This window comes from Zophobas morio, unplaced genomic scaffold (assembly GCF_036711695.1).
Source record: "Zophobas morio isolate AGI-343-1 ecotype UQ-CSIRO unplaced genomic scaffold, CSIRO_AGI_Zmor_V1 ptg000008l, whole genome shotgun sequence".
NCBI classification, from domain to species: Eukaryota; Metazoa; Arthropoda; class Insecta; order Coleoptera; family Tenebrionidae; genus Zophobas; species Zophobas morio.
The window spans coordinates 10989508-11013966 of record NW_026972113.1 but is presented as its reverse complement, the minus strand read 5'-3'; the positions used below and the strand labels follow the sequence as shown (position 1 = coordinate 11013966).

The following is a 24459-nucleotide window of genomic DNA, read 5'->3' as shown; positions in this document are numbered from 1 at the left end:
AATATGCGAAATATGTAGATAAAATAGACGCCTCATTTCCATACTCGTGAAAATGAATTTTTCATAGCCATGCTCATCATAAAATAAAAAAGGTGCAATTTTGTTGTTTACGATGCTCAAATCGCTCCATCTTTGTGACGTCACGTGCGGTGTGAAAGCACCATCAGCTGCGCTCTGTCGTGTAAAACGCCCCTTACTGTCAACTCAAATGAGGTTATGTCCCAAATAAATTATAATATTTATTATAATGCCACGATAAGCTTGCTCGTCTCGCCCCCATAATGAAGTTCGCGCTCCCCTTCGCCAAATACTTGAGTACCAACCCCAAACTTAACCCCAAAATTTGTATCGTGGGGTCAGGGCCTGCCGGGTTTTACGCCGCCCAGTACATGGCCAGCCGCCTCCAAACCGCCCAAATTGACATTTTCGAGCGGCTGCCGGTCCCTTTTGGTTTGGTAAGGTTCGGGGTGGCCCCAGACCACGCCGACTTGAAAAAGTGCTCGAATGGGTTTGCGAAGACTGCGCTTTTGAAGAATGTGAGGTTCGCCGGGAACGTGGGGCTGGGGAGAGACGTGTCTTTGAGGGAGTTAAAGGAGGCCTACAATGTAGTCTTGTTGGTGAGGAGATAATACGGTTGTAAATTTCGGGATAATTTTGTGATTTGTTTGTAGACATATGGGGTGGATGATAGTTTGCAGTTTGACGTGAAGGGGAAGGATTTGGGGAATGTTTTCCAGGCGAAAGACTTCGTGGGGTGGTACAATGGGGTACCGTGGAATAAAGATCTGCCGGTGGATTTGTCGGGTGAAAGGGCGACGGTGTTTGGACATGGCAACGTCGCGATTGACGTAGCAAGGATTTTATTATCACCAATTGATAAATTAAAGGTTTGTTAAGAAAAATAATCTTCGTCGAAAAATCGTAAAAATGGAAGTTGTAAAGGAGCAAAATAGCAGAGATGCAAACCGTTTCTGTAGAAATTGTACCGCTAGATGGCGCACTACGTGATATTAATTACGATTTTTTTTCCTTTTTATTTCAGACGACTGACATCACTGAGCACTCTCTAGCTTTGCTATCAAAGTCGAAAATCAAAGAAGTGTCCCTGATAGGTCGCAGGGGCCCCCTTCAGGTGTCTTTCACAACCAAAGAACTCCGAGAACTTCTAAATCTCAAAGACTGTTGCAACGTCTGGCAGCCCGAATACATGCTCACCGTTCCCGAAGTAGTCCCCCTGTTAGTCAAACCCAGAAAACGCTTAACAGAACTCATGGTACAAAAATTCGAATCCCGGAAGGACCCCCAACCCGACGAAAAACAACTAAAAATGATATTTTTGCGTTCCCCGGTTGAATTTCTGGGTGACCATAAAGTCAAAGGGGTTAAATTAGTCATAAATAGGTTAGAAGGCGACGACTTACTCAACAAAAAAGCCGTTTCTATAGATATAGACGAAACCGTGGACACTAGTCTTGTGGTCAGTAGCATCGGGTACAAATCCATCAAAGTTGATAACGATATACCATTTGATGGTAAAAAGAACATAGTTAGGAACACCCATGGGAAGGTTGAAGATGGGGTGTATGTGGCTGGGTGGTTGGGGCGAGGGGCGGCTGGGGTGTTGGCGCATACCATGGAGCACGCGTTTGGAGTGGCTTCCATCATCATTAAAGACATAGAAACTGCACAGTTAACACCAAAACCAGGGTTTGACCATGCGGCTAAAATCCTAGAACACAAAAATGTGCAAGTGGTTACGTGGCAGGATTGGTTGAAAATCGACGAGTTTGAGAGGGGGGAGGGTCAGAAGGTGAATAAGCCGCGCGAGAAGGTAGTTGATATTGAACAGATGCTAAAAATTGCCGCTTCGTAGCAATAGTGGCACTGTTGACTAATTTAAGAATAAACGTGCGGGATTTTAGAAACTTATATCGGTGTGGTTTTATTTTTATACCATTTTAAATAAAATCTATTTTGTTTTATTTTGTTTATTGGGTAAAAACAAAAGTGGGGTTATGTCAAACGGCTACGATTTTCGTGCCAAAGCGACCGTTTTTCGCAATTCTAACCCAATTGCTTGTCCAAGGGGCGGCGGCACGGCGTTCCCGATCTGTCTATGTTTGTCCAGAATGTTCCCAAAGAACCTGAAGTGGTCCGGGAACCCTTGGGACCTGGCACACTCTCTTACACTAACAACGCGGTGTTGTTCGGGATGTATAACTACGACAATTTTTATAAAATGTGTGTTAACACACGACCCTTTACCTTTTCCTTGTTTCCCGATGGGTTCTGGGTTGGTAACGGTGGTCCTGAACACTTCGTCCCACCCCAGACGCCCATATAATCCCGCCCAGTTGTTATGGCGGTCTGCAGTGTGTGGCAGACACCACGGAATCAAAGTATTCAGCTGTCGATCCAGAGGGTTGCAACTCTTCCCAGTACCACACTGGCATATGGCACGAGGTTTCCCAAATTTGGTTTGTTTTTTAGAACTAAAAATAACCATATGATCCACTATGCACAAATTTTACTTACTAGTATGGATATTCGAGTTTGTTGGTCATGGTATTGTCCCTCAACTTGACACAAATATTGGGTAAGTCGCGCCAGTCCGACCCTGGTACGCACGGAATGTACAAAATCCGGGCCTCCACCACCGGCGCCATATCTTTACAAATATGGTCATACAACACGACATTTCCCCCGCGCATTTTTCTCTGAAAATGGGAAACGGGCCCATCGTCGTACGCCATTTTCTCATTACTGTGCCCATTGGAGATGGGTGGAAGGTCTGAAATTGCGTCGCGGACGCAAATGGAGCGATACGGAGCCGATTCCTCCCAGAAGCCATCTACAACAACTTGTACAATCACACGCAAATGTTTTGAGCCTATGGGCGGATCATTTTTGCCGGTCGTCACCGAAGGAGGCGGTCCAAATAGTCCAAAGGTAGAATTTGTAGGTAGGCTCAAACTACAACGAAATTTACGTGTTGACCAAATACTTACCCTGAATTAGTTTTAATTTTATTAATACTTACTCTGAATTAGTTTTAATTTTATAAATACCCTATCTAAAATGTTCAGAATATGATGAGTCTATAGACCTGTGAACCTGTGATTTATCATTGTAGTAATATTTTTTAGATTTACTTATACAGCCTGTCTCAAAAAAAGGTCACTTCGATTTTCGATTTTTCGTTTTTTCGACCAACAGTTTCATCGAATTAGATTTTTCAGTTTCCATTTTTCTATCAACTTTTCGATTTTATTACTTTCTAATTTTCTAATTTTTCAAATTTGCGGTATTTTGGTTTTTCGAGTTTTCAGTTTTTTCGTTTTTCGATTTTTTAATTTTTCGTTTTTTTGATTTTTCGATGTTTCGATTTTTTAATTTGCCATTCTTTCAATTTTCGATTTTTCGTCTTCCCATTTTTAGATTTTTTGATTTTTCTGTTCGTCAGTTTTTAGACTTTGCAATTTTTTGCATTTTTCGATTATATTTTACTTTCCGATTTTTTTGATTTTTGAATTCTCGATTTTACGTTTTTAATTCTTCGATTTCCGATTTTTCAATTTTCCGGTTTTTTAATTATTCTATTCTCGATTTTTCGATTTTCCATTAATCATAAAATTTTTCGATTTTTCGGTTGTTTTATTTTTCGACCTTTGATTTTTCAACTTTCGATTATTCGATTTTCCATTTTCTGATTTTACGATTTTTCGATTTTCGTTTTTCCGCTTTTGTGGTTTTTCGATTTTTCTGTTTGTTTCAGTTTTTATGATTTTGCAATTTGCAGCTTTTAGATTTCAGTTTTGTTACTTTCCGATTTTCCACTTTTCGATTTTTTGATTTTTTTCGATCGCCGTTTTTTCGATTTTCATTTTTTCGATTTTTTGATTTTTCAATTTTTAGGCCTTGCAATTTTTTTACTTTTCGCTTTTTCGAGTATTTGTTTCATCGAATTTTCGAGTTTTCGATTTTCGATTTTTCGGTTTTTCCATTTTCCGATTTTCGATTTTTCGATTTTCCATGTTTAGATATTTTTCGTTTTTTTTTTATTTTTCGATTGTTCTGTTCGTCAGTTTTGTGACTTTGCAATTTTTACTTTTCCACTTTTCTATTATTTTAGTTCGGATTATTAAATTTTTGAATTTTCGTTTTTTTTTTCATTTTTCGATTTCCGATTTTTTAATTTTTCGATTTGTCGATTCTCGATATTCCGATTTTCGATTTTTCGATTTTCCAATCTTCGATTTTTCAATTTCCAGTTTTCGATTTTCCACTTTTTGATTTTACGATTTTTCGATTTTTCTGTTCATCAGCTTTTAGGCTTTGCAATTTGTTTACTTTTCGATTTTTCGATAATTTTTTTCCAGTTTTTTGATTTTTGAATTGTCGACTTTTAGAGTTTTCAATATTATGAATTTTCGAATTTTCGGTTTTCCAATTTTTCGATTTTTGGTTTTTCCATTTTTCGGTTTTTTGATTTTTCAATTCTCGGTTTTTCAATCTTGCAAATTTTCGATTTTTCAGATTTGTGAATTTCCAGTTTTTCGATCGACCCACGTATTAGATTCATTGAATTTTCGATTTTCGGTTTTTCAATTTTTTGATTTTTGATTTTCCAGTTTTGTATTTTCAGGTTTTCTGTTTTTCGCATATCTGATTTATCAAATTTTCGATTTTTCGATATTTGATTTTCGAATTTTCGATTGTTCAGTTTTCCATTTTTCAGCTTTTTTACTTTTCGATTTTCCAAATTTTCGAGTTTCAATTTTCAGATTTTTGATTTTTCGATTTTCTTTTTAAATCTTTAAATTTTTCGGTTTTGATTTTTCGAATTTTTGATTTTTAATTTTTCCATTCTTCGGTTTTTAGACTTCAATTTTCTTTGTTTTAAATTTTTCGATATTCTATTTTCCGCTTTTCAGAATTTTCGATTTTCAGTTTTCAGACTTTCGATGATTAGAATTTTGGATTTTTCAGTTTTATGATTTTTCGATTTTTACAAAATTTGATAAGTCGAATTTTCGATTTTTCAATTCATCGATTTTTCAATGTTCAATTTTTCAATTTAAATTTTGCGATTTTCAATTTGTCCATTGTCGATTTTTAGAATTTTCGGTTTTTCAATTTTTCCATTCTCAACTGTTAGACTTCAATTTTGTTACTTTCCGATTTTTTGGTTTTCGATTTTCCAATTTTCAGAATTTCCAAGTTTCTTTATTCAGATTTTCGATTTTCCACTTTTTCGATTTTAGATTTTTCGAATTTTTGTTTTTCTAATTTTTTGCTTTTTCGATTTTTCAGTTCGTTTCAGTTTTTAGGCTTTGCAATTTTTTTTTACTTTATATATTTTGATTATTTTAATTTTCGATTTTTTTATTTTTGTTTTTGATTTTTTTAATTTTCAATATTACAGATTTTTGACTTTTCGATTTTTTGGTTTTCCCGTTTTTCAATTTTCGAGTTTTCAATTTTTGAGGTTTGTGAATTTCCACTTTTCGATCGACCTAGGTTGATTCATTGAATTTTCGATTTTTTGATTAGCCATTTTTAGATTTTCGATTTTTACGATTTGTATTTTTCGATTTTCTTTTTTTTGCATTAGTGAATTTCAGTTTTTCCGATTTTTGATTTTGCGCATATTTGATTAATCAAATTTTCGAAAAAGTTACCATGCTTACAAAAACTTCAAAACATCTACAATATTTCAAAGTATTCAGTTTTGCTATTCTTGATTTCTTCATCGAATTTTCGAGTTTTCGATTTTCGATTTTTTTTTATTTTTCGATTGTTCTGTTCGTCAGTTTTGTGACTTTGCAATTTTTACTTTTCCACTTTTCTATTATTTTAGTTTCGGATTATTCAATTTTTGAATTTTCTTTTTTTTTTTATTTTTCGATTTCCGATTTTTTAAGTTTTCGATTTTTCGGTTTTTTAATTTGTCGATTCTCGATATTCCGATTTTCGATTTTTCGATTTTCCAATCTTCGATTTTTCAATTTCCAATTTTCGATTTTCCACTTTTTGATTTTACGATTTTTCGATTTTTCTGTTCGTCAGTTTTTAGGCTTTGCAATTTGTTTACTTTTCGATTTTTCGATTATTTTTTTCCAGTTTTTTGATTTTTCAATTGTCGACTTTTAGAGTTTTCAATATTATGAATTTTCGAATTTTCGGTTTTCCTATTTTTCGATTTTTGATTTTTCCATTTTTCGGTTTTTTGATTTTTCAATTCTCGGTTTTTCAATCTTGCAAATTTTCGATTTTTCAGATTTGTGAATTTCCAGTTTTTCGATCGACCTACGTATTAGATTCATTGAATTTTCGATTTTCGGTTTTTCCATTTTTTGATTTTTGATTTTCCAGTTTTGTATTTTCAGATTTTCTGTTTTTCGCATATCTGATTTATCAAATTTTCGATTTTTCGGCTTTTCGATTTTTCGATATTTGATTTTCGAATTTTCGATTGTTCAGTTTTCCATTTTTCAGCTTTTAGACTTCAATTTTTTTACTTTTCGATTTTCCAAATTTTCGAGTTTCAATTTTCAGATTTTTGATATTTCGATTTTCTTTTTAAATCTTTAAATTTTTCGGTTTTGATTTTTCGAATTTTTGATTTTTAATTTTTCCATTCTTCGGTTTTTAGACTTCAATTTTCTTTCTTTTAAATTTTTCGATATTCGATTTTCCGCTTTTCAGAATTTTCGATTTTCAGTTTTCAGAATTTCGATGATTAGAATTTTGGATTTTTCAGTTTTATGATTTTTCGTTTTTTAGAAAATTTGAGTAGTCGAATTTTCGATTTTTCAATTCATCGATTTTTCTATGTTCAATTTTTCAATTTAAATTTTGCGATTTTCAATTTGTCCATTGTCGATTTTTAGAATTTTCGGCTTTTCAATTTTTCTATTCTCAACTGTTAGACTTCAATTTTGTTACTTTCCGATTTTTTGGTTTTCGATTTTAAATTTTTCGAATTTTTGTTTTTCCAATTTTTTGCTTTTTCGATTTTTCAGTTCGTTTCAGTTTTTAGGCTTTGCAATTTTTTTTTTCTTTATATATTTTGATTATTTTAATTTCCGATTTTTTTATTTTTGTTTTTGATTTTTTTAATTTTCAATATTACAGATTTTTGACTTTTCGATTTTTTGATTTTTCTGTTCGTCAGTTTTTAGACTTTGCAATTTTTTGCATTTTTCGATTATATTTTACTTTCCGATTTTTTTGATTTTTGAATTCTCGATTTTACGTTTTTAATTCTTCGATTTCCGATTTTTCAATTTTCCGGTTTTTTAATTATTCTATTCTCGATTTTTCGATTTTCCATTGATCATAAAATTTTTCGATTTTTCGGTTGTTTTATTTTTCGACCTTCGATTTTTCAACTTTCGATTATTCGATTTTCCATTTTCTGATTTTACGATTTTTCGATTTTCGTTTTTCCGCTTTTGTGGTTTTTCGATTTTTCTGTTTGTTTCAGTTTTTATGGTTCTGCAATTTGCAGCTTTTAGATTTCAGTTTTGTTACTTTCCGATTTTCCACTTTTCGATTTTTTGATTTTTTTCGATCGTCGTTTTTTCGATTTTTTGATTTTTCAATTTTTAGGCCTTGCAATTTTTTTACTTTTCGCTTTTTCGAGTATTTGTTTCATCGAATTTTCGAGTTTTCGGTTTTTCCATTTTCCGATTTTCGATTTTCCATGTTTAGATATTTTTCGATTTTTTTTTATTTTTCGATTTTTTTTATTTTTCGATTGTTCTGTTCGTCAGTTTTGTGACTTTGCAATTTTTTCTTTTCCACTTTTCTATTATTTTAGTTTCGGATTATTCAATTTTTAAATTTTGTTTTTTTTTCATTTTTCGATTTCCGAATTTTTAATTTTTCGATTTTTCGGTTTTTTAATTTGTCGATTCTCGATATTCCGATTTTCGATTTTTCGATTTTCCAATCTTCGATTTTTCAATTTCCAGTTTTCGATTTTCCACTTTTTGATTTTACGATTTTTAGATTTTTCTGTTCGTCAGTTTTTAGGCTTTGCAATTTGTTTACTTTTCGATTTTTCGATTATTTTTTTCCAGTTTTTTGATTTTTGAATTGTCGACTTTTAGAGTTTTCAATATTATGAATTTTCGAATTTTCGGTTTTCCTATTTTTCGATTTTTGATTTTTCCATTTTTCGGTTTTTTGATTTTTCAATTCTCGGTTTTTCAATCTTGCAAATTTTCGATTTTTCAGATTTGTGAATTTCCAGTTTCTCGATCGACCTACGTATTAGATTCATTGAATTTTCGATTTTCGGTTTTTCCATTTTTTGATTTTTGATTTTCGAATTTTGTATTTTCAGATTTTCTGTTTTTCGCATATCTGATTTATCAAATTTTCGATTTTTCGGCTTTTCGATTTTTCGATATTTGATTTTCGAATTTTCAATTGTTCAGTTTTCCATTTTTCAGCTTTTAGACTTCAATTTTTTTACTTTTCGATTTTCCAAATTTTTGAGTTTCAATTTTCAGATTTTTGATTTTTCGATTTTCTTTTTAAGTCTTTAAATTTTTCGGTTTTGATTTTTCGAATTTTTGATTTTCAGTTTTCAGACTTTCGATGATTAGAATTTTGGATTTTTCAGTTTTATGATTTTTCGATTTTTAGAAAATTTGAGTAGTCGAATTTTCGGTTTTTCAATTTTTCCATTCTCAACTGTTAGACTTCAATTTTGTTACTTTCCGATTTTTTGGTTTTCGATTTTTCAATTTTCAGAATTTCCAAGTTTCTTTATTCAGATTTTCGATTTTCCACTTTTTCGATTTTAGATTTTTCGGATTTTTGTTTTTCCAATTTTTTGCTTTTTCGATTTTTCAGTTCGTTTCAGTTTTTAGGCTTTGCAATTTTTTTTACTTTATATATTTTGATTATTTTAATTTCCGATTTTTTTATTTTTATTTTTGATTTTTTTAATTTTCAATATTACAGATTTTTGACTTTTCGATTTTCTAATTTGCCATTCTTTCAATTTTCGATTTTTCGTCTTTCCATTTTTAGATTTTTTGATTTTTCTGTTCGTCAGTTTTTAGACTTTGCAATTTTTTGCATTTTTCGATCATATTTTACTTTCCGATTTTTTTGATTTTTAAATTCTCGATTTTACGTTTTTAATTCTTCGATTTCCGATTTTTCAATTTTCCGGTTTTTTAATTATTCTATTCTCGATTTTTCGATTTTCCATTGATCATAAAATTTTTCGATTTTTCGGTTGTTTTATTTTTCGACCTTCGATTTTTCAACTTTCGATTATTCGATTTTCCATTTTCTGATTTTACGATTTTCCGATTTTCGTTTTTCCGCTTTTGTGGTTTTTCGATTTTTCTGTTTGTTTCAGTTTTTATGGTTCTGCAATTTGCAGCTTTTAGATTTCAGTTTTGTTACTTTCCGATTTTCCACTTTTCGATTTTTTGATTTTTTTTTTATCGTCGTTTTTTCGATTTTCATTTTTTCGATTTTTTGATTTTTCAATTTTTAGGCCTTGCAATTTTTTTCCTTTTCGCTTTTTCGAGTATTTGTTTCATCGAATTTTCGAGTTTTCGATTTTCGATTTTTCGGTTTTTCCATTTTCCGATTTTCGATTTTTCGATTTTCCATGTTTAGATATTTTTCGATTGTTCTGTTCGTCAGTTTTGTGACAAAATTTTTGAATTATCGTTTTTTTTTTCATTTTTCGATTTCCGATTTTTTAATTTTTTGATTTTTCGGTTTTTTAATTTGTCGATTCTCGATATTCCTGTTTTCGATGTTTTGATTTTTCAATTTCCAGTTTTCGATTTTCCACTTTTTGATTTTACGATTTTTCGATTTTTCTGTTCGTCAGCTTTTAGGCTTTGCAATTTGTTTACTTTTCGATTTTTCGATTATTTTTTTCCAGTTTTTTGATTTTTGAATTGTCGACTTTTAGAGTTTTCAATATTATGAATTTTCGAATTTTCGGTTTTCCTATTTTTCGATTTTTGATTTTTCCATTTTTCGGTTTTTTGATTTTTCAATTCTCGGTTTTTCAATCTTGCAAATTTTCGATTTTTCAGATTTGTGAATTTCCAGTTTTTCGATCGACCTACGTATTAGATTCATTGAATTTTTGATTTTCGGTTTTTCCATTTTTTGATTTTTGATTTTCCAGTTTTGTATTTTCAGATTTTCTGTTTTTCGCATATCTGATTTATCAAATTTTCGATTTTTCGGCTTTTCGATTTTTCGATATTTGATTTTCGAATTTTCGATTGTTCAGTTTTCCATTTTTCAGCTTTTAGACTTCAATTTTTTTACTTTTCGATTTTCCAAATTTTCGAGTTTCAATTTTCAGATTTTTGATTTTTCGATTTTCTTTTTAAGTCTTTAAATTTTTCGGTTTTGATTTTTCGAATTTTTGATTTTCAGTTTTCAGACTTTCGATGATTAGAATTTTGGATTTTTCAGTTTTATGATTTTTCGATTTTTAGAAAATTTGAGTAGTCGAATTTTCGGTTTTTCAATTTTTCCATTCTCAACTGTTAGACTTCAATTTTGTTACTTTCCGATTTTTTGGTTTTCGATTTTTCAATTTTCAGAATTTCCAAGTTTCTTTATTCAGATTTTCGATTTTCCACTTTTTCGATTTTAGATTTTTCGGATTTTTGTTTTTCCAATTTTTTGCTTTTTCGATTTTTCAGTTCGTTTCAGTTTTTAGGCTTTGCAATTTTTTTTACTTTATATATTTTGATTATTTTAATTTCCGATTTTTTTATTTTTATTTTTGATTTTTTTAATTTTCAATATTACAGATTTTTGACTTTTCGATTTTCTAATTTGCCATTCTTTCAATTTTCGATTTTTCGTCTTTCCATTTTTAGATTTTTTGATTTTTCTGTTCGTCAGTTTTTAGACTTTGCAATTTTTTGCATTTTTCGATCATATTTTACTTTCCGATTTTTTTGATTTTTAAATTCTCGATTTTACGTTTTTAATTCTTCGATTTCCGATTTTTCAATTTTCCGGTTTTTTAATTATTCTATTCTCGATTTTTCGATTTTCCATTGATCATAAAATTTTTCGATTTTTCGGTTGTTTTATTTTTCGACCTTCGATTTTTCAACTTTCGATTATTCGATTTTCCATTTTCTGATTTTACGATTTTCCGATTTTCGTTTTTCCGCTTTTGTGGTTTTTCGATTTTTCTGTTTGTTTCAGTTTTTATGGTTCTGCAATTTGCAGCTTTTAGATTTCAGTTTTGTTACTTTCCGATTTTCCACTTTTCGATTTTTTGATTTTTTTTTTATCGTCGTTTTTTCGATTTTCATTTTTTCGATTTTTTGATTTTTCAATTTTTAGGCCTTGCAATTTTTTTCCTTTTCGCTTTTTCGAGTATTTGTTTCATCGAATTTTCGAGTTTTCGATTTTCGATTTTTCGGTTTTTCCATTTTCCGATTTTCGATTTTTCGATTTTCCATGTTTAGATATTTTTCGATTGTTCTGTTCGTCAGTTTTGTGACAAAATTTTTGAATTATCGTTTTTTTTTTCATTTTTCGATTTCCGATTTTTTAATTTTTTGATTTTTCGGTTTTTTAATTTGTCGATTCTCGATATTCCTGTTTTCGATGTTTTGATTTTTCAATTTCCAGTTTTCGATTTTCCACTTTTTGATTTTGCGATTTTTCGATTTTTCTGTTCGTCAGCTTTTAGGCTTTGCAATTTGTTTACTTTTCGATTTTTCGATTATTTTTTTCCAGTTTTTTGATTTTTGAATTGTCGACTTTTAGAGTTTTCAATATTATGAATTTTCGAATTTTCGGTTTTCCTATTTTTCGATTTTTGATTTTTCCATTTTTCGGTTTTTTGATTTTTCAATTCTCGGTTTTTCAATCTTGCAAATTTTCGATTTTTCAGATTTGTGAATTTCCAGTTTTTCGATCGACCTACGTATTAGATTCATTGAATTTTTGATTTTCGGTTTTTCCATTTTTTGATTTTTGATTTTCCAGTTTTGTATTTTCAGATTTTCTGTTTTTCGCATATCTGATTTATCAAATTTTCGATTTTTCGGCTTTTCGATTTTTCGATATTTGATTTTCGAATTTTCGATTGTTCAGTTTTCCATTTTTCAGCTTTTAGACTTCAATTTTTTTACTTTTCGATTTTCCAAATTTTCGAGTTTCAATTTTCAGATTTTTGATTTTTCGATTTTCTTTTTAAATCTTTAAATTTTTCGGTTTTGATTTTTCGAATTTTTGATTTTTAATTTTTCCATTCTTCGGTTTTTAGACTTCAATTTTCTTTCTTTTAAATTTTTCGATATTATATTTTCCGCTTTTCAGAATTTTCGATTTTCAGTTTTCAGACTTTTGATGATTAGAATTTTGGATTTTTCAGTTTTATGATTTTTCGATTTTTAGAAAATTTGAGTAGTTGAATTTTCGATTTTTCAATTCATCGATTTTTCTATGTTCAATTTTTCAATTTTTCCATTCTCAACTGTTAGACTTCAATTTTGTTACTTTCCGATTTTTTGGTTTTCGATTTTCCAATTTTCAGAATTTCCAAGTTTCTTTATTCAGATTTTCGATTTTCCACTTTTTCGATTTTAGATTTGTCGAATTTTTGTTTTTCCAATTTTTTGCTTTTTCGATTTTTCAGTTCGTTTCAGTTTTTAGGCTTTGCAATTTTTTTACTTTATATATTTTGATTATTTTAATTTCCGATTTTTTATTTTTGTTTTTGATTTTTTTAATTTTCAATATTACAGATTTTTGACTTTACGATTTTTTGGTTTTCCCGTTTTTTGAATTTTCGATTTTTCGATTTTTGAGGTTTGTATTTTTCGATTTTCTTTTTTTTTGCATTAGTGAATTTCAGTTTTTGCGATTTTTGATTTTGCGCATATTTGATTAATCGAATTTTCGAAAAAGTTACCATGCTTACAAAAACTTCAAAACATCTACAATATTTCAAAGTATTCAGTTTTGCTATTCTTGATTTCTTCAATAAAATAAATTGAATCAGTCATGAACTTTTTTGAGACAGCCTGTATAACCAAATCTAAAAAATATTAATATCATATTTTATACATTTAAGATAGGATTTATTCTGCAAAATTTTGTGGTGACGTCATAAATTTTTTAGAAGGGATAAGCAAATATATTTTAATTAAAAATGTATCATGTTTATCGTGATTTTAAAACATCTGCAAGATTTCAAAGTATTCGATTTTGCAAATTCAAAATTAACTTGCAAAATATTGTTTTATAATTTTGATTTTTTTCCAAAAATTTGGACGTTTCGGATAAAAACTCAACACGGAGTCATAAACTACATGTGTTACTGTATACAATTTAAAACCCATTTACTATGCATAAATTTGAAGTGACGTCATCACATTATTGGTGGGGATGATTAGACAAATTTAATAACCTAAAAAAAATATATATATAAATAACTACTGTCCGTCGCGTTATTGTCAATAAAATTTTATAGGGTAAAATGTGAATTTCGTTGTAGTTTGAGCCTACCTACAAATTCTGCCCTTGAAGGATTTGGACCGCCTTCTTCGGTGACGACCGGCAAAAACGATCCGCCCATAGGCTCAAAACATTTGCGTGCGATGTACCAACAAGCACACCAAAAACAACCCTACCTTTGTAGTATTTAACGCCATCTATGGTCACCGACAAGTGGTAGTCCTTTTTTTCGAAAACGTGCAGCGGTGATGGTAATCGCGGCAACACGTACCCTGGAGCCACCGCCAATAAGATGAACCGTCTCCGGGTTTGGGGTAACCCATAATGGGCGGCTTGTAGAACCCCGAAAGTGACCTGGTACCCAATTTCCAGCAAACACCTAACTGTCAACTTAAGTACCATTGAGCGCTTAAAAAACGCGAAGTGCCTCACGTTCTCAAGGACGAAGATTTGGGGTCTACAAAGTCACTCAAATACAAAAAAAGCAAGTGGGTTTGTACCGACCTGTAGTAGTCGCAGAAGCTCAACAACGTCACAATCAAAGAGTTCTTGAGGAGAGAGTACTGTCTAGCGCTGAATCTGTTCATGTTTGAGAACCCTTGACACGGCGGTCCTCCAACAAGAATTTCCACGTCCCCTTTCTTCGGCAGGTGCTTCTTTTCCGCTAGAATTTCCTTCAGGATCTTGTTACAATCTTCAGTGAAGACTTTGCAGTCGTGGATGTTGATTTTGAAGGCTTCTGCAGGTTTGTTCATGATTTCGATCTACAACACGTGATTGGTGGGTGGGTTTGACTTAGTTTTTACGAAGGAGGTGCGTACCGCCCATTTGGTTTCGGCTACGCCGGATTGGTGGAGACCCAACGACAGTCCGCCACACCCAGCAAACAAGTCCATGCATCTCAAAGGTCGCCCGATTTGTTCCCACTCGGGAGGGGGGTCTACAAAGGTCACACATTTCGTTTTACCTTTACCTTTCCCTTTCCCGAAGTATCCGATGCTCAGGGCGGGCTTAGGAACGTCGAAATAGTCAAAGGTCTTCGGGTTGTAGCCCTCATTGAAGTAGAAGCGCAGCGGGCCTTTGTTGGACCATTCTAGGGCTTCCGAGGGATCGCAGTACGTCACGTAGCACTTACCAGTGACGTTATTGAAACTTGTAGTGACAACTACAGTTGAAAGAATTATTACAAGAAGTGGAAGAAGATGAAGTGAACCTTCGTCAGTCCAGTACAACAAATTTAGATCTTTCTCGTGAGCTAGAAACACACTGTTCTTGGTATTCTCAGGTCGGTAGAAGATCCGTGCTTTGATTTTAATGTCGTTGGACTTCTTCGTTGAGTATAGATCTTCAATCAAAGCCACACAGAAGGGTTCAGTTATATCTTCAACTGTGTTAGTGTCCAGACCCTTTCGGTACCGCTCGGGGTACATCTCTTCATCTATTGCCACCATCTCCTACAAGAAAGTGCAACTATATGACTTTCAACTCACTAGATTTTACTTTCTCTTGACTGGAACTGGAGCGCGAGGTGTTAAATCTGTACACTGAGGGTTGCAAGAAGATCGAGGACCCTACTCCATAGATTTGGTCTCTCCATTGGACTCGGTCCCCTTCAAGAATTCTACTGTCGAATTGTCTTTGGCGACTTCTTCGTCTACAACTTCTTCGTTTCAACTAAGACTTCGTCATGGGTACTCACCTGCAGCAAGGACACTCTCCATCCAACTCTTCCACAACGAAGTCGCTAAATCTGGCGGTTTCGGTGTCGTATCTCTTGTTGATGAAGAATTTGTTGTCGTCGTTGGGCACGTCGAGGGTTTGCAGCCCCCCCAGGTGCGACCAGTCGTCCGGAATGCCTTTTAGTGTTACTTGGGCTTTGTCGACGATGCTACCCAGAGGACAGTCTTCGCAAACATCGACGACGAAGAGTTCTTGGGGGTTGGCGGTCTCCCCCAGCATGGTGTCGATACCTCGGTAGTAGATTTGGGCGTGAAAAGTCGGTTGGTTGTATTTGGAGAAAAGAGAAATGATTTTGGCGATGATCAAGGGTTTGTTGGGGGTGTCGGGGTTGAGGAGGACGAAGTCCTCTGGTGTGACGATGGTGGTACCTGTATTGACGAAAATAGCCACAAGTGTGGTTAATAGTTATCAAAGTTACCAACGAGGGCGCTCCTGTAGAATTTCTTCTCGTCTTCGACTAGCAACGGTTCTTCTAACCACTGTATCTTGTTTGTGACTTGTCTATAAGAAAATTTCTTCGTCTGAGTCTGACTTTCTTCCTCTTCACTGTCGTCGGTATCTTCAGGCTCCATGTTTGGGCACCGTCTCAATTTGCAAGCTTGCTTGGTCTTTCCGGACCCCCCGAACTTGACCATGTCTTTACAGTGTGCACAGGTACCGCAATCCGGGGTTTGACAAGAATCGCAAATCCCGCAACGTTTCTTCTTGAGGATTTTCCCGTCTTTTTCTTCGATTTGGTGCGGGAAAAAATTTTCGAAAATCGCTTTGACTAACTTTGTAGTGGTGGCTTTTCTTTCCACGGTGGTACGAAGATTCTGAAGCAAAAATATCAACACGTTTGGTTTTTCAAAGTAGAAGAAGTACCCTCTTTGAAACGCGGCTTTTGGACTTCTTTAAAACCACTCCAGACAGTTCAACTAGGGTCTTCATACACGGAATACGCATCAAGGGTTCTTCATCTGGTGCTGCATCTTCAAAATTGAACACTTGTTTACAAATGAACCCCGAGTTCTCCAGAAGAAACTCTTCGTCGAAATCCACGTTCCCGCACGTTTGTAAATGGAAAAGAAGATCTTCGTAGGTGGGGTTCTCCCACCCGGAGTCCATCAGAAACTCGAGAATCGTCTTCAGTAGTGGTACTTTTTTCAAAAATGGGGTTACCACCACCAAGTACTCTGGTGACGGTTCCATTAGAATGTATTCAGCGTAGGCGGTGATCACCCCCACGTAGGCTTTCTCTCCACCGTCGAAGCCCGAAATGTACCACGCGTTAATGGGACCCATGTCGTGCGTGGGTACCCCACCGTCCACGGACCCATCTTCCATATAAATGGGTTTAATGTAGCCCGACAAGCGCAAAACCACGTTGTCTTCCACTAGACCCGTGTCAAACGGGGTTAAGTGGCCATGGTCGTCGTAGACGCAGTACCCTGTAAGTTTATGGGTAGGTCTGGAGTCGCTCTCTGGAAGATCTTCTTCCTCCCCCGTGAAGATCAGCAACGTTTCGTTGGTCAAAGAAATGAATTCTTCGTTGGAGTTGTTGGGGTGGCCGTTGTAGAAGGTGAGGGAGTCGAGTTTTTGCTTGCAGGAGGGGCAGCGGAGGGGTTGTGGGGCGGGATTAGGGGCGGTGTCTTCTTCTTCGACCTGTCTAAGGAAATTTAATTTTATTTAAAATAAATTCAGTGTGTCAAGGTTTGAAAATGAGAGCTGACGAGTTTGGATCTGCGATGTTGTAACAGGATTGTAGATTGTTGAAGAGGTCGCAACTTAATTCAGCGACGGGGGGTACTTACGACCGTGATTAATAGGTGGCGCTGGCGGGTAAAGCTTGGATGACTAGATGGGACATGCTTGTGTCACCTCCTCGACGATCTGTCATCCTGATCAGAAGTCGAATGTTCAGGCGATTTTAACGTGAAAGGTCGATGAACGATGGCAGTTATTGAAGTCAAGTATATAAATGAAAACGCAATCAATACGGGTATGTATAAAATCTGGTTAAATTAATGTAGTTACTAAGTAAATTTTTTTCGGATGATACTAATTTGCTTAAAATTTACGCAATGTTTCGAGATGACGTCAGTGATTTTAGGGGAGGGATGTATCTGTAAAGCTTGGCAGCATGCGGTAATATAAATTCTAAAATTCTACCAAGGACATGCACAACGGTTTACTTCCTAGTCCTACCTGTATGCTCTCTTCATTGTGAAGGGTTTATAGTGTAATAAAACTGATTTAATTCACTGTTCTGAGCTCAGGTGACTTAATTGTTAGTCTTGGATTGGTTAAGTAACCTATGAGGATGCACCATCTCGTGTTACCAACACTGCTAACACAGATTCTTGATTGGAATGAGACGCAAAGTGAAGAACAAGAAGAAGCATATGGAGACTCGATGACATCATTCGATGTTTTTGTTCGCGGCGAGCTTTCGGGTCTAGTTTAAGTCAGTGGCGTACTACTGGATATTTTATAAATCAATTAATGGGTTTTAATTTAAATTGTTCGTATGGTACGAGATGCTCTCATTTTTTCTGATAAGTGGCAATTTTCTTGTGGAAAATTGGTGCTTGAACGAAAGGAGTAGGCTAATCGTGGAGTTGACGTCACGATTGTGGCGCCAAATTTAAAACTGTATCAGAAGTTCGCACCAAATTTTCGTTATTTTAGTTGCTCAATTTTTCGACTTCTCGATATTTCGATTTATCAATTTTTTGATATATCACTTTTGCGATTTTTCAATTTTTTGGTTCTTCAGGTTTTCGATTTTTCTGTTTCTCGTTTTTTCGATTTTTGGTTCTTTATTTTTAAATTTTTAGATTTTTCAGTTTTTCAATTCTCAATTTTTCATGTTTTTCTCATTTTTGAATTTTTTAACTTCTCAGTGTTCCGATATCTCGGTGTTTCAATTTTTAGTAAAAAAATGTGAATTTGTGAAATCGAAAACTCAAAAATGGAAATATTGAGAATCAAAAAGTTGAAACATCGAAAAATCGGGATATCGAAACATTGAGAAATTGAAAAATCCAAAAATTGAGGAAATGAAATGTCGCAAAATGTAGAAATTGAAAAGTAGAAAAATTGAGAAGTCGGAAAGTCGAAATATTGAGAAATCGAAAAATGGAATAATCGAAAAACCGAGAAATTGAGATATCGAAATAGTGAAAAATCGAGAAGCTGAAAAATTGAAAAATCGAAAAGTCAATCGAGAAATTAAAAAATCTAGAAGTCCAAAATGAAAAAATCGAAATTATGAAAAGTCGAAAATTCGAAAAACCGAGATGTCGAAACATTAAGAAACTGAAAAATCTATCAGTTGGAAAATTCCGAAAATTGAGAAACCGAAAAGTCGAAAAATTGTGAAAACGAAAAGTGAAAAACCGAGAAAACCGAGATAATTTGTCAGTTTTTCGATTATTCCATTTTTTGATTTCCCAATTTTTCGAATTTTCGATTTCACAATTTTTCGACGTTTCGATTTTGTCGATTTCTGGATTTTTCATTTTCTCAATATTTCTATATCTCGGTTTTTCGATTTTCAGCTTTTCGATTTCTCAATTTTCGGAATTTTTCAATTGATAGGTTTTTAAGTTTCTTAATTCTTTCGATATCTCGGTTTTTCGAATTTTAGACTTTTTCATTATTTCGATTTTTCAATTTTTCGGTTTTTCGATTATTCCATTTTTCGACTTTTCGATTTTTTGTTTTTTTGATTTTTCGACACTTCATTTTCACCTTTTTTGAATTTTTCAATTTTCGGATTTTTCGATTTCTCAATGTTTCCATATCCCGGTTTTTCGATTTTCAGCTTTTCGATTCTCAATATTTCGGTTTTTGACTTTTCGCTTTCACAATTTTTCGACTTTTCGATTTCTCAATTTTCGGAATTTTTTAAATTTTAGATATTTCAGTTTTTTAATTTCCGATATCTCGGTTTTTCGAATTTTCGACTTTTCCATTTTCAATCTTTCGATTTCTGCATTTTTCGACTTCTCGATTTTTCAAAATTTCAATTTTTCAATTTTGCGATTTTTCATCTTTTCGACTTTTCGATTTTTCAAATTTTTCATCAGTTCTTAATGTTTGAATTTCTCGGATTTTCGATTTTTCGATTTTTGGACTTTTCGATTTTCCTATTTCAGAATTTTTTAACTTTTTGGTTCCTCAATTTCACAACTTCATTTTTTGGCATTTCGATTTTTCAGTTTCTCGGTTTTTGAATTGATTTCTCAATTTTTCGACTTTTCGATTTCCCAGTTTTCCGATTTCTACATTTTTCGACATTTCATTTTCTCGATTTTTGAATTTTCGGTTTCTTAATGTTTTTAATATCTCGGTTTTTCGAATTTTCGACTTTTCGATTTCCAATTTCCCGATTTTTCCATGCTTGGACTTTCGATTCTTCAATTTCTCGGTGTTTGGATTTGTTAATTTTTTGAATTCTCAATTTTTTTTACATCCTGATGTCTTATGCTTTGATTTCTCGATTTTTCGATTTTTCAATTTTTCGACTTTTCGATTCTGTATTTTTTCGATTTTCTGACCTCAATTTTTCAATTTTTCGACTTCTTGATTTCTAGATTTTTCGACTTTTCGATTTCTCAGTTTTTCTAATTCACAATTTTTCGGAATTTTATTTCTTATTTTTCGACTTCTCAATTTTTCAACTTCGATGTCTCGTTTTTCGAACTTTTCGATTTTTCAGTTTTTCGACTTTTTGATTTCTAGATTTTTTTACTTTCGATTTCTCAGTTTTTCGAATTTTCAATTTTTCGAAATTTTGATTCCTTATTTTTCGACTTCTCAATTTTTCAACTTCGATTTCCCGATTCTTCTATTTTTCACTTTCGATTTTTCAATTTCTCGATTTGTGGATTTTTTAATTTTTCGATTTCCCAATTTTTCGACTTCTTGATTTCTAAATTTTTCGACTTTTCAATTTCTCAGTTTTTCTATTTCCCAAATTTTCGAAATTTTGATTTCTTATTTTTCGACTTCTCAATTTTTCATCTCCGATTTCCCGATTCTTCGATTTTTCAAAATTTTGAATTTTCATTTTTCGATTCTTCAATTTTTGGATTTTTCGACTTTTCGATTTGTTTTTCTAATTCCCAGTTTTTCGAAATTTTGATTTTATTTTTCGACTTCTCAAATTTTCAACTTCGATTTCTTGTTTTTCCTACTTTTCGATTTTTCAGTTTTTCGACTTTGTGATTTCTAGATTTTTTACTTTTCGATTTCTCAGTTTTTCGAATTCTCAATTTTTCGAAATTTTGATTCCCTATTTTTCGACTTCTCGATTTTTCAACTTTGATTTCTCAATTGTTCGATTTTTCAAAATTTCGAGTTTTAATTTTTCAATTCTTCACTTTTTCGATTTTTCGACTTTCTTTTTTTTAATTACTCTATTTGCGGATTTTTTAATTTTTCGATTTCTCAATTTTTCGACTTCTTGATTTGTAGATTTTTCGACTTTACGATTTTTCAGTTTTTCGACTTTTTGATTTCTAGATTTTTTGACTTTTCGATTTCTCAGTTTTTCGAATTCTCAATATTTCGAAATTTTGATTCCTTCTTTTCGACTTCTCAATTTTTCAACTTCGATTTTCCGATTCTTCGATTTTTCGAAATTTCGAATTTTAATTTTTCGATTTTTCGACTTTCGATTTTTCAATTTCTCGATTTGTGGATTTTTTAATTTTTCGATTTCCCAATTTTTCGACTTCTTGATTTCAAAATTTTTCGACTTTTCAATTTCTCAGTTTTTCTATTTCCCAAATTTTCGAAATTTTGATTTCTTATTTTTCGACCTCTCAATTTTTCATCTCCGATTTCCCGATTCTTCGATTTTTCAAAATTTTGAATTTTCATTTTTCGATTCTTCAATTTTTGGATTTTTCGACTTTTCGATTTGTTTTTCTAATTCCCAGTTTTTCGAAATTTTGATTTTATTTTTCGACTTCTCAAATTTTCAACTTCGATTTCTTGTTTTTCCTACTTTTCGATTTTTCAGTTTTTCGACTTTGTGATTTCTAGATTTTTTTACTTTTCGATTTCTCAGTTTTTCGAATTCTCAATTTTTCGAAATTTTGATTCCTTATTTTTCGACTTCTCAATTCTTCAAGTTCGATTTCCCGATTCCTCGATTTTTTAAAATTTCGAATTTTAATTTTTCGATTCTTCACTTTTTCAATTTTTCTACTTTCGATTTTTCAATTTCTCGTTTTGTGGATTTCTTAATTTTTCTATTTCCCAATTTTTCGACTTCTTGATTTCTAGTTTTTTCGACTTTTCGATTTCTCAGTTTTTCTAATTCCCAAATTTTCGAAATTTTGATTTCTTATTTTTCGACTTCGGTTTCTCGTTTTTCCTACTTTTCGATTTTTCAGTTTTTCGACTTTTTGATTTCTAGATTTTTTACTTTTCGATTTCTGTTTTTCGAATTCTCAATTTTTCGAAATTTTGATTCCCTATTTTTCGACTTCTCGATTTTTCAACTTTGATTTCTCAATTGTTCGATTTTTCAAAATTTCGAGTTTTAATTTTTCAATTCTTCACTTTTTCGATTTTTCGACTTTCTTTTTTTTAATTTCTCTATTTGCGGATTTTTTAATTTTTCGATTTCTCAATTTTTCGACTTCTTGATTTGTAGATTTTTCGACTTTACGATTTTTCAGTTTTTCGACTTTTTGATTTCTAGATTTTTTGACTTTTCGATTTCTCAGTTTTTCGCATTCTCAATATTTCGAAATTTTGATTCCTTATTTTTCGACTTCTCCATTTTTCAACTTCGATTTTCCGATTCTTCGATTTTTCGAAATTTCGAAGTTTAATTTTTCGATTCTTCACTTTTTCGATTTTTCGACTTTCGATTTTTCAATTTCTCGATTTGTGGATTTTTTAATTTTTCGATTTCCCAATTTTTCGACTTCTTGATTTCTAAATTTTTCGACTTTTCAATTTCTCAGTTTTTCTATTTCCCAAATTTTCGAAATTTTGATTTCTTATTTTTCGACTTCTCAATTTTTCATCTCCGATTTCCCGATTCTTCGATTTTTCAAAATTTTGAATTTTCATTTTTCGATTCTTCAATTTTTGGATTTTTCGACTTTTCGATTTGTTTTTCTAATTCCCAGTTTTTCGAAATTTTGATTTTATTTTTCGACTTCTCAAATTTTCAACTTCGATTTCTTGTTTTTCCTACTTTTCGATTTTTCAGTTTTTCGACTTTGTGATTTCTAGATTTTTTACTTTTCGATTTCTCAGTTTTTCGAATTCTCAATTTTTCGAAATTTTGATTCCCTATTTTTCGACTTCTCGATTTTTCAACTTTGATTTCTCAATTGTTCGATTTTTCAAAATTTCGAGTTTTAATTTTTCAATTCTTCACTTTTTCGATTTTTCGACTTTCTTTTTTTTAATTACTCTATTTGCGGATTTTTTAATTTTTCGATTTCTCAATTTTTCGACTTCTTGATTTGTAGATTTTTCGACTTTACGATTTTTCAGTTTTTCGACTTTTTGATTTCTAGATTTTTTGACTTTTCAATTTCTCAGTTTTTCTATTTCCCAAATTTTCGAAATTTTGATTTCTTATTTTTCGACTTCTCAATTTTTCATCTCCGATTTCCCGATTCTTCGATTTTTCAAAATTTTGAATTTTCATTTTTCGATTCTTCAATTTTTGGATTTTTCTACTTTCGATTTTTCAATTTCTCGATTTGTGGATTTTTTAATTTTTCCATTTCCCAATTTTTCGACTTCTTGATTTCTAGATTTTTCGACTTTTCGATTTCTCAGTTTTTTAATTCCCAATTTTTCGAAATTTTAATTTCTTATTTTTCGAGTTCTCAATTTTTCAACTTCGATTTCTCGTGTTTCCTACTTTTCGATTTTTCAGTTTTTCGACTTTTTGATTTCTAGATTTTTTTACTTTTCGATTTCTCAGTTTATCGAATTTTCAATTTTTCGAAATTTTGATTCCTTATTTTTCGACTTCTCAATTTAATAATTTATTTTATTTTCTACAGGTAGTATAACCCAATTACAGAAAATATAAAATAACATCAATTTTTCAACTTCGATTTCCTTATTCGTCGATTTTCCAAAATTTCGAATTTAAATTTTTCGATTCTTCACTTTATCGATTTTTCGACTTTCGATTTTTCAATTTCTCCATTTGTGGGTTTTTTAATTTTTCGATTTCTCAATTTTTCGACATCCTGATTTCTTATTTTTCGACTTCTCAAATTTTCAACTTCGATTTTTCTATTTTTTAAAATTTCGATATTTCAATTTATCGAATCTTCATTTTTCCGATTTTTCGATTTCTCAATTTTTCGACTTCTCGCCTTCTAGATTTTTCTATAGGAAACTTGAAACATATTTAAAATGGTAAATCTTTGTAGGAAAATACGGATTTTGCAATTACGCTCCGCCCCACCGTCTGACAACGAATGAAAAATTCGTCACAATTGAGATTGGGGCGGGTGGGGCTTAATTTTTGTTGTGTTTTCCTTAATATATATAGTTTTCTTTCAACAACACTACACTAAAAAACATTTCTTGTGGAGAAATAAGGATTTTGCGATTAAGCTCCGCCCCCCAAGGTTACGACGAATAAAAAAATCGTTACAATTGATATGGATATCTATATAATTGCTTTGTTTTGCTTTGTTCACAAGATACTTAATACTTACATATTTAATAACTTTAATAATATTTTTTGCAGAGAACTCTGGATTTTACAATTAAGCTCCGCCCCTCGGTCTCACGGCGAATGAAACATTCATTACAATGGAGATTAGGGCGGGTGGGTGGAGCATATTTTTTACTTTTTTTTTCTTAACACATAGTTTTCTTTCAGTAATACGATACTTCAAAACAAATGTCACATGGTTATTTCTTGTGGAGAAAGAAGAATCCTCACAATTGAGACAGAGTGGGTGGGCGGGGCTTATATTTCGCGGTTTTGTTTTTAAATATACGTAGTTTTCTTTTCAAAACAAGAAACTTAAACCACATTTGAATTTTTGTAGGGAAGTATGGATTTTACAATTAAGCTCCGCCCCTTGGTCTGACGACGAATGAAAAGTTCGTTACAATGGAGACTGGGGTGGGTGGGTGGGGCTTAATCGTCTGTCAAAATATTTCTTCATCTATCCACTTTCCAAAATAAAATGTACAAGTTATTGTCATTTTTGACACATTTCAAGTCATATTTAGGGACAA

General features: G+C 32.2%; 2 protein-coding genes and 1 long non-coding RNA gene across 4 annotated transcripts; 2 read left to right on the top strand and 1 right to left on the bottom strand.

Annotated features, from left to right (window-relative positions):
• The first annotated feature begins 180 nt into the window (after positions 1-180).
• Positions 181-1982, top strand: LOC135125328 (NADPH:adrenodoxin oxidoreductase, mitochondrial). Its single transcript, XM_064050822.1, has 3 exons — positions 181-617; positions 672-887; positions 1043-1982. The coding sequence occupies exons 1-3, from the start codon at positions 282-284 to the stop codon at positions 1871-1873; spliced, it is 1383 nt and encodes a 460-aa protein (XP_063906892.1). The 5' UTR covers positions 181-281; the 3' UTR covers positions 1874-1982.
• LOC135125327 (DNA (cytosine-5)-methyltransferase PliMCI-like) lies at positions 1973-17563 on the bottom strand. Of its 2 annotated transcripts, none has more exons than XM_064050820.1 (12): positions 17416-17563; positions 16093-16876; positions 15647-16043; positions 15188-15596; positions 14989-15142; positions 14702-14942; positions 14310-14653; positions 13993-14252; positions 13665-13945; positions 2536-2860; positions 2266-2492; positions 1973-2220 (listed from the first exon to the last, which is right to left on the bottom strand). In XM_064050820.1, the coding sequence occupies exons 1-12, from the start codon at positions 17430-17432 to the stop codon at positions 2027-2029; spliced, it is 3633 nt and encodes a 1210-aa protein (XP_063906890.1). In that variant the 5' UTR covers positions 17433-17563; the 3' UTR covers positions 1973-2026. The 2 variants fall into 2 exon arrangements, with proteins under 2 accessions (XP_063906890.1, XP_063906891.1); XM_064050821.1 differs by having other exon boundaries at positions 2536-2851.
• On the top strand, positions 17052-24341 carry LOC135125329 (uncharacterized). The gene is made up of 3 exons (XR_010279868.1): positions 17052-17209; positions 23960-24040; positions 24095-24341. It is a non-coding gene; the product is annotated as an uncharacterized LOC135125329 (long non-coding RNA).
• Positions 24342-24459: the final 118 nt, after the last annotated feature.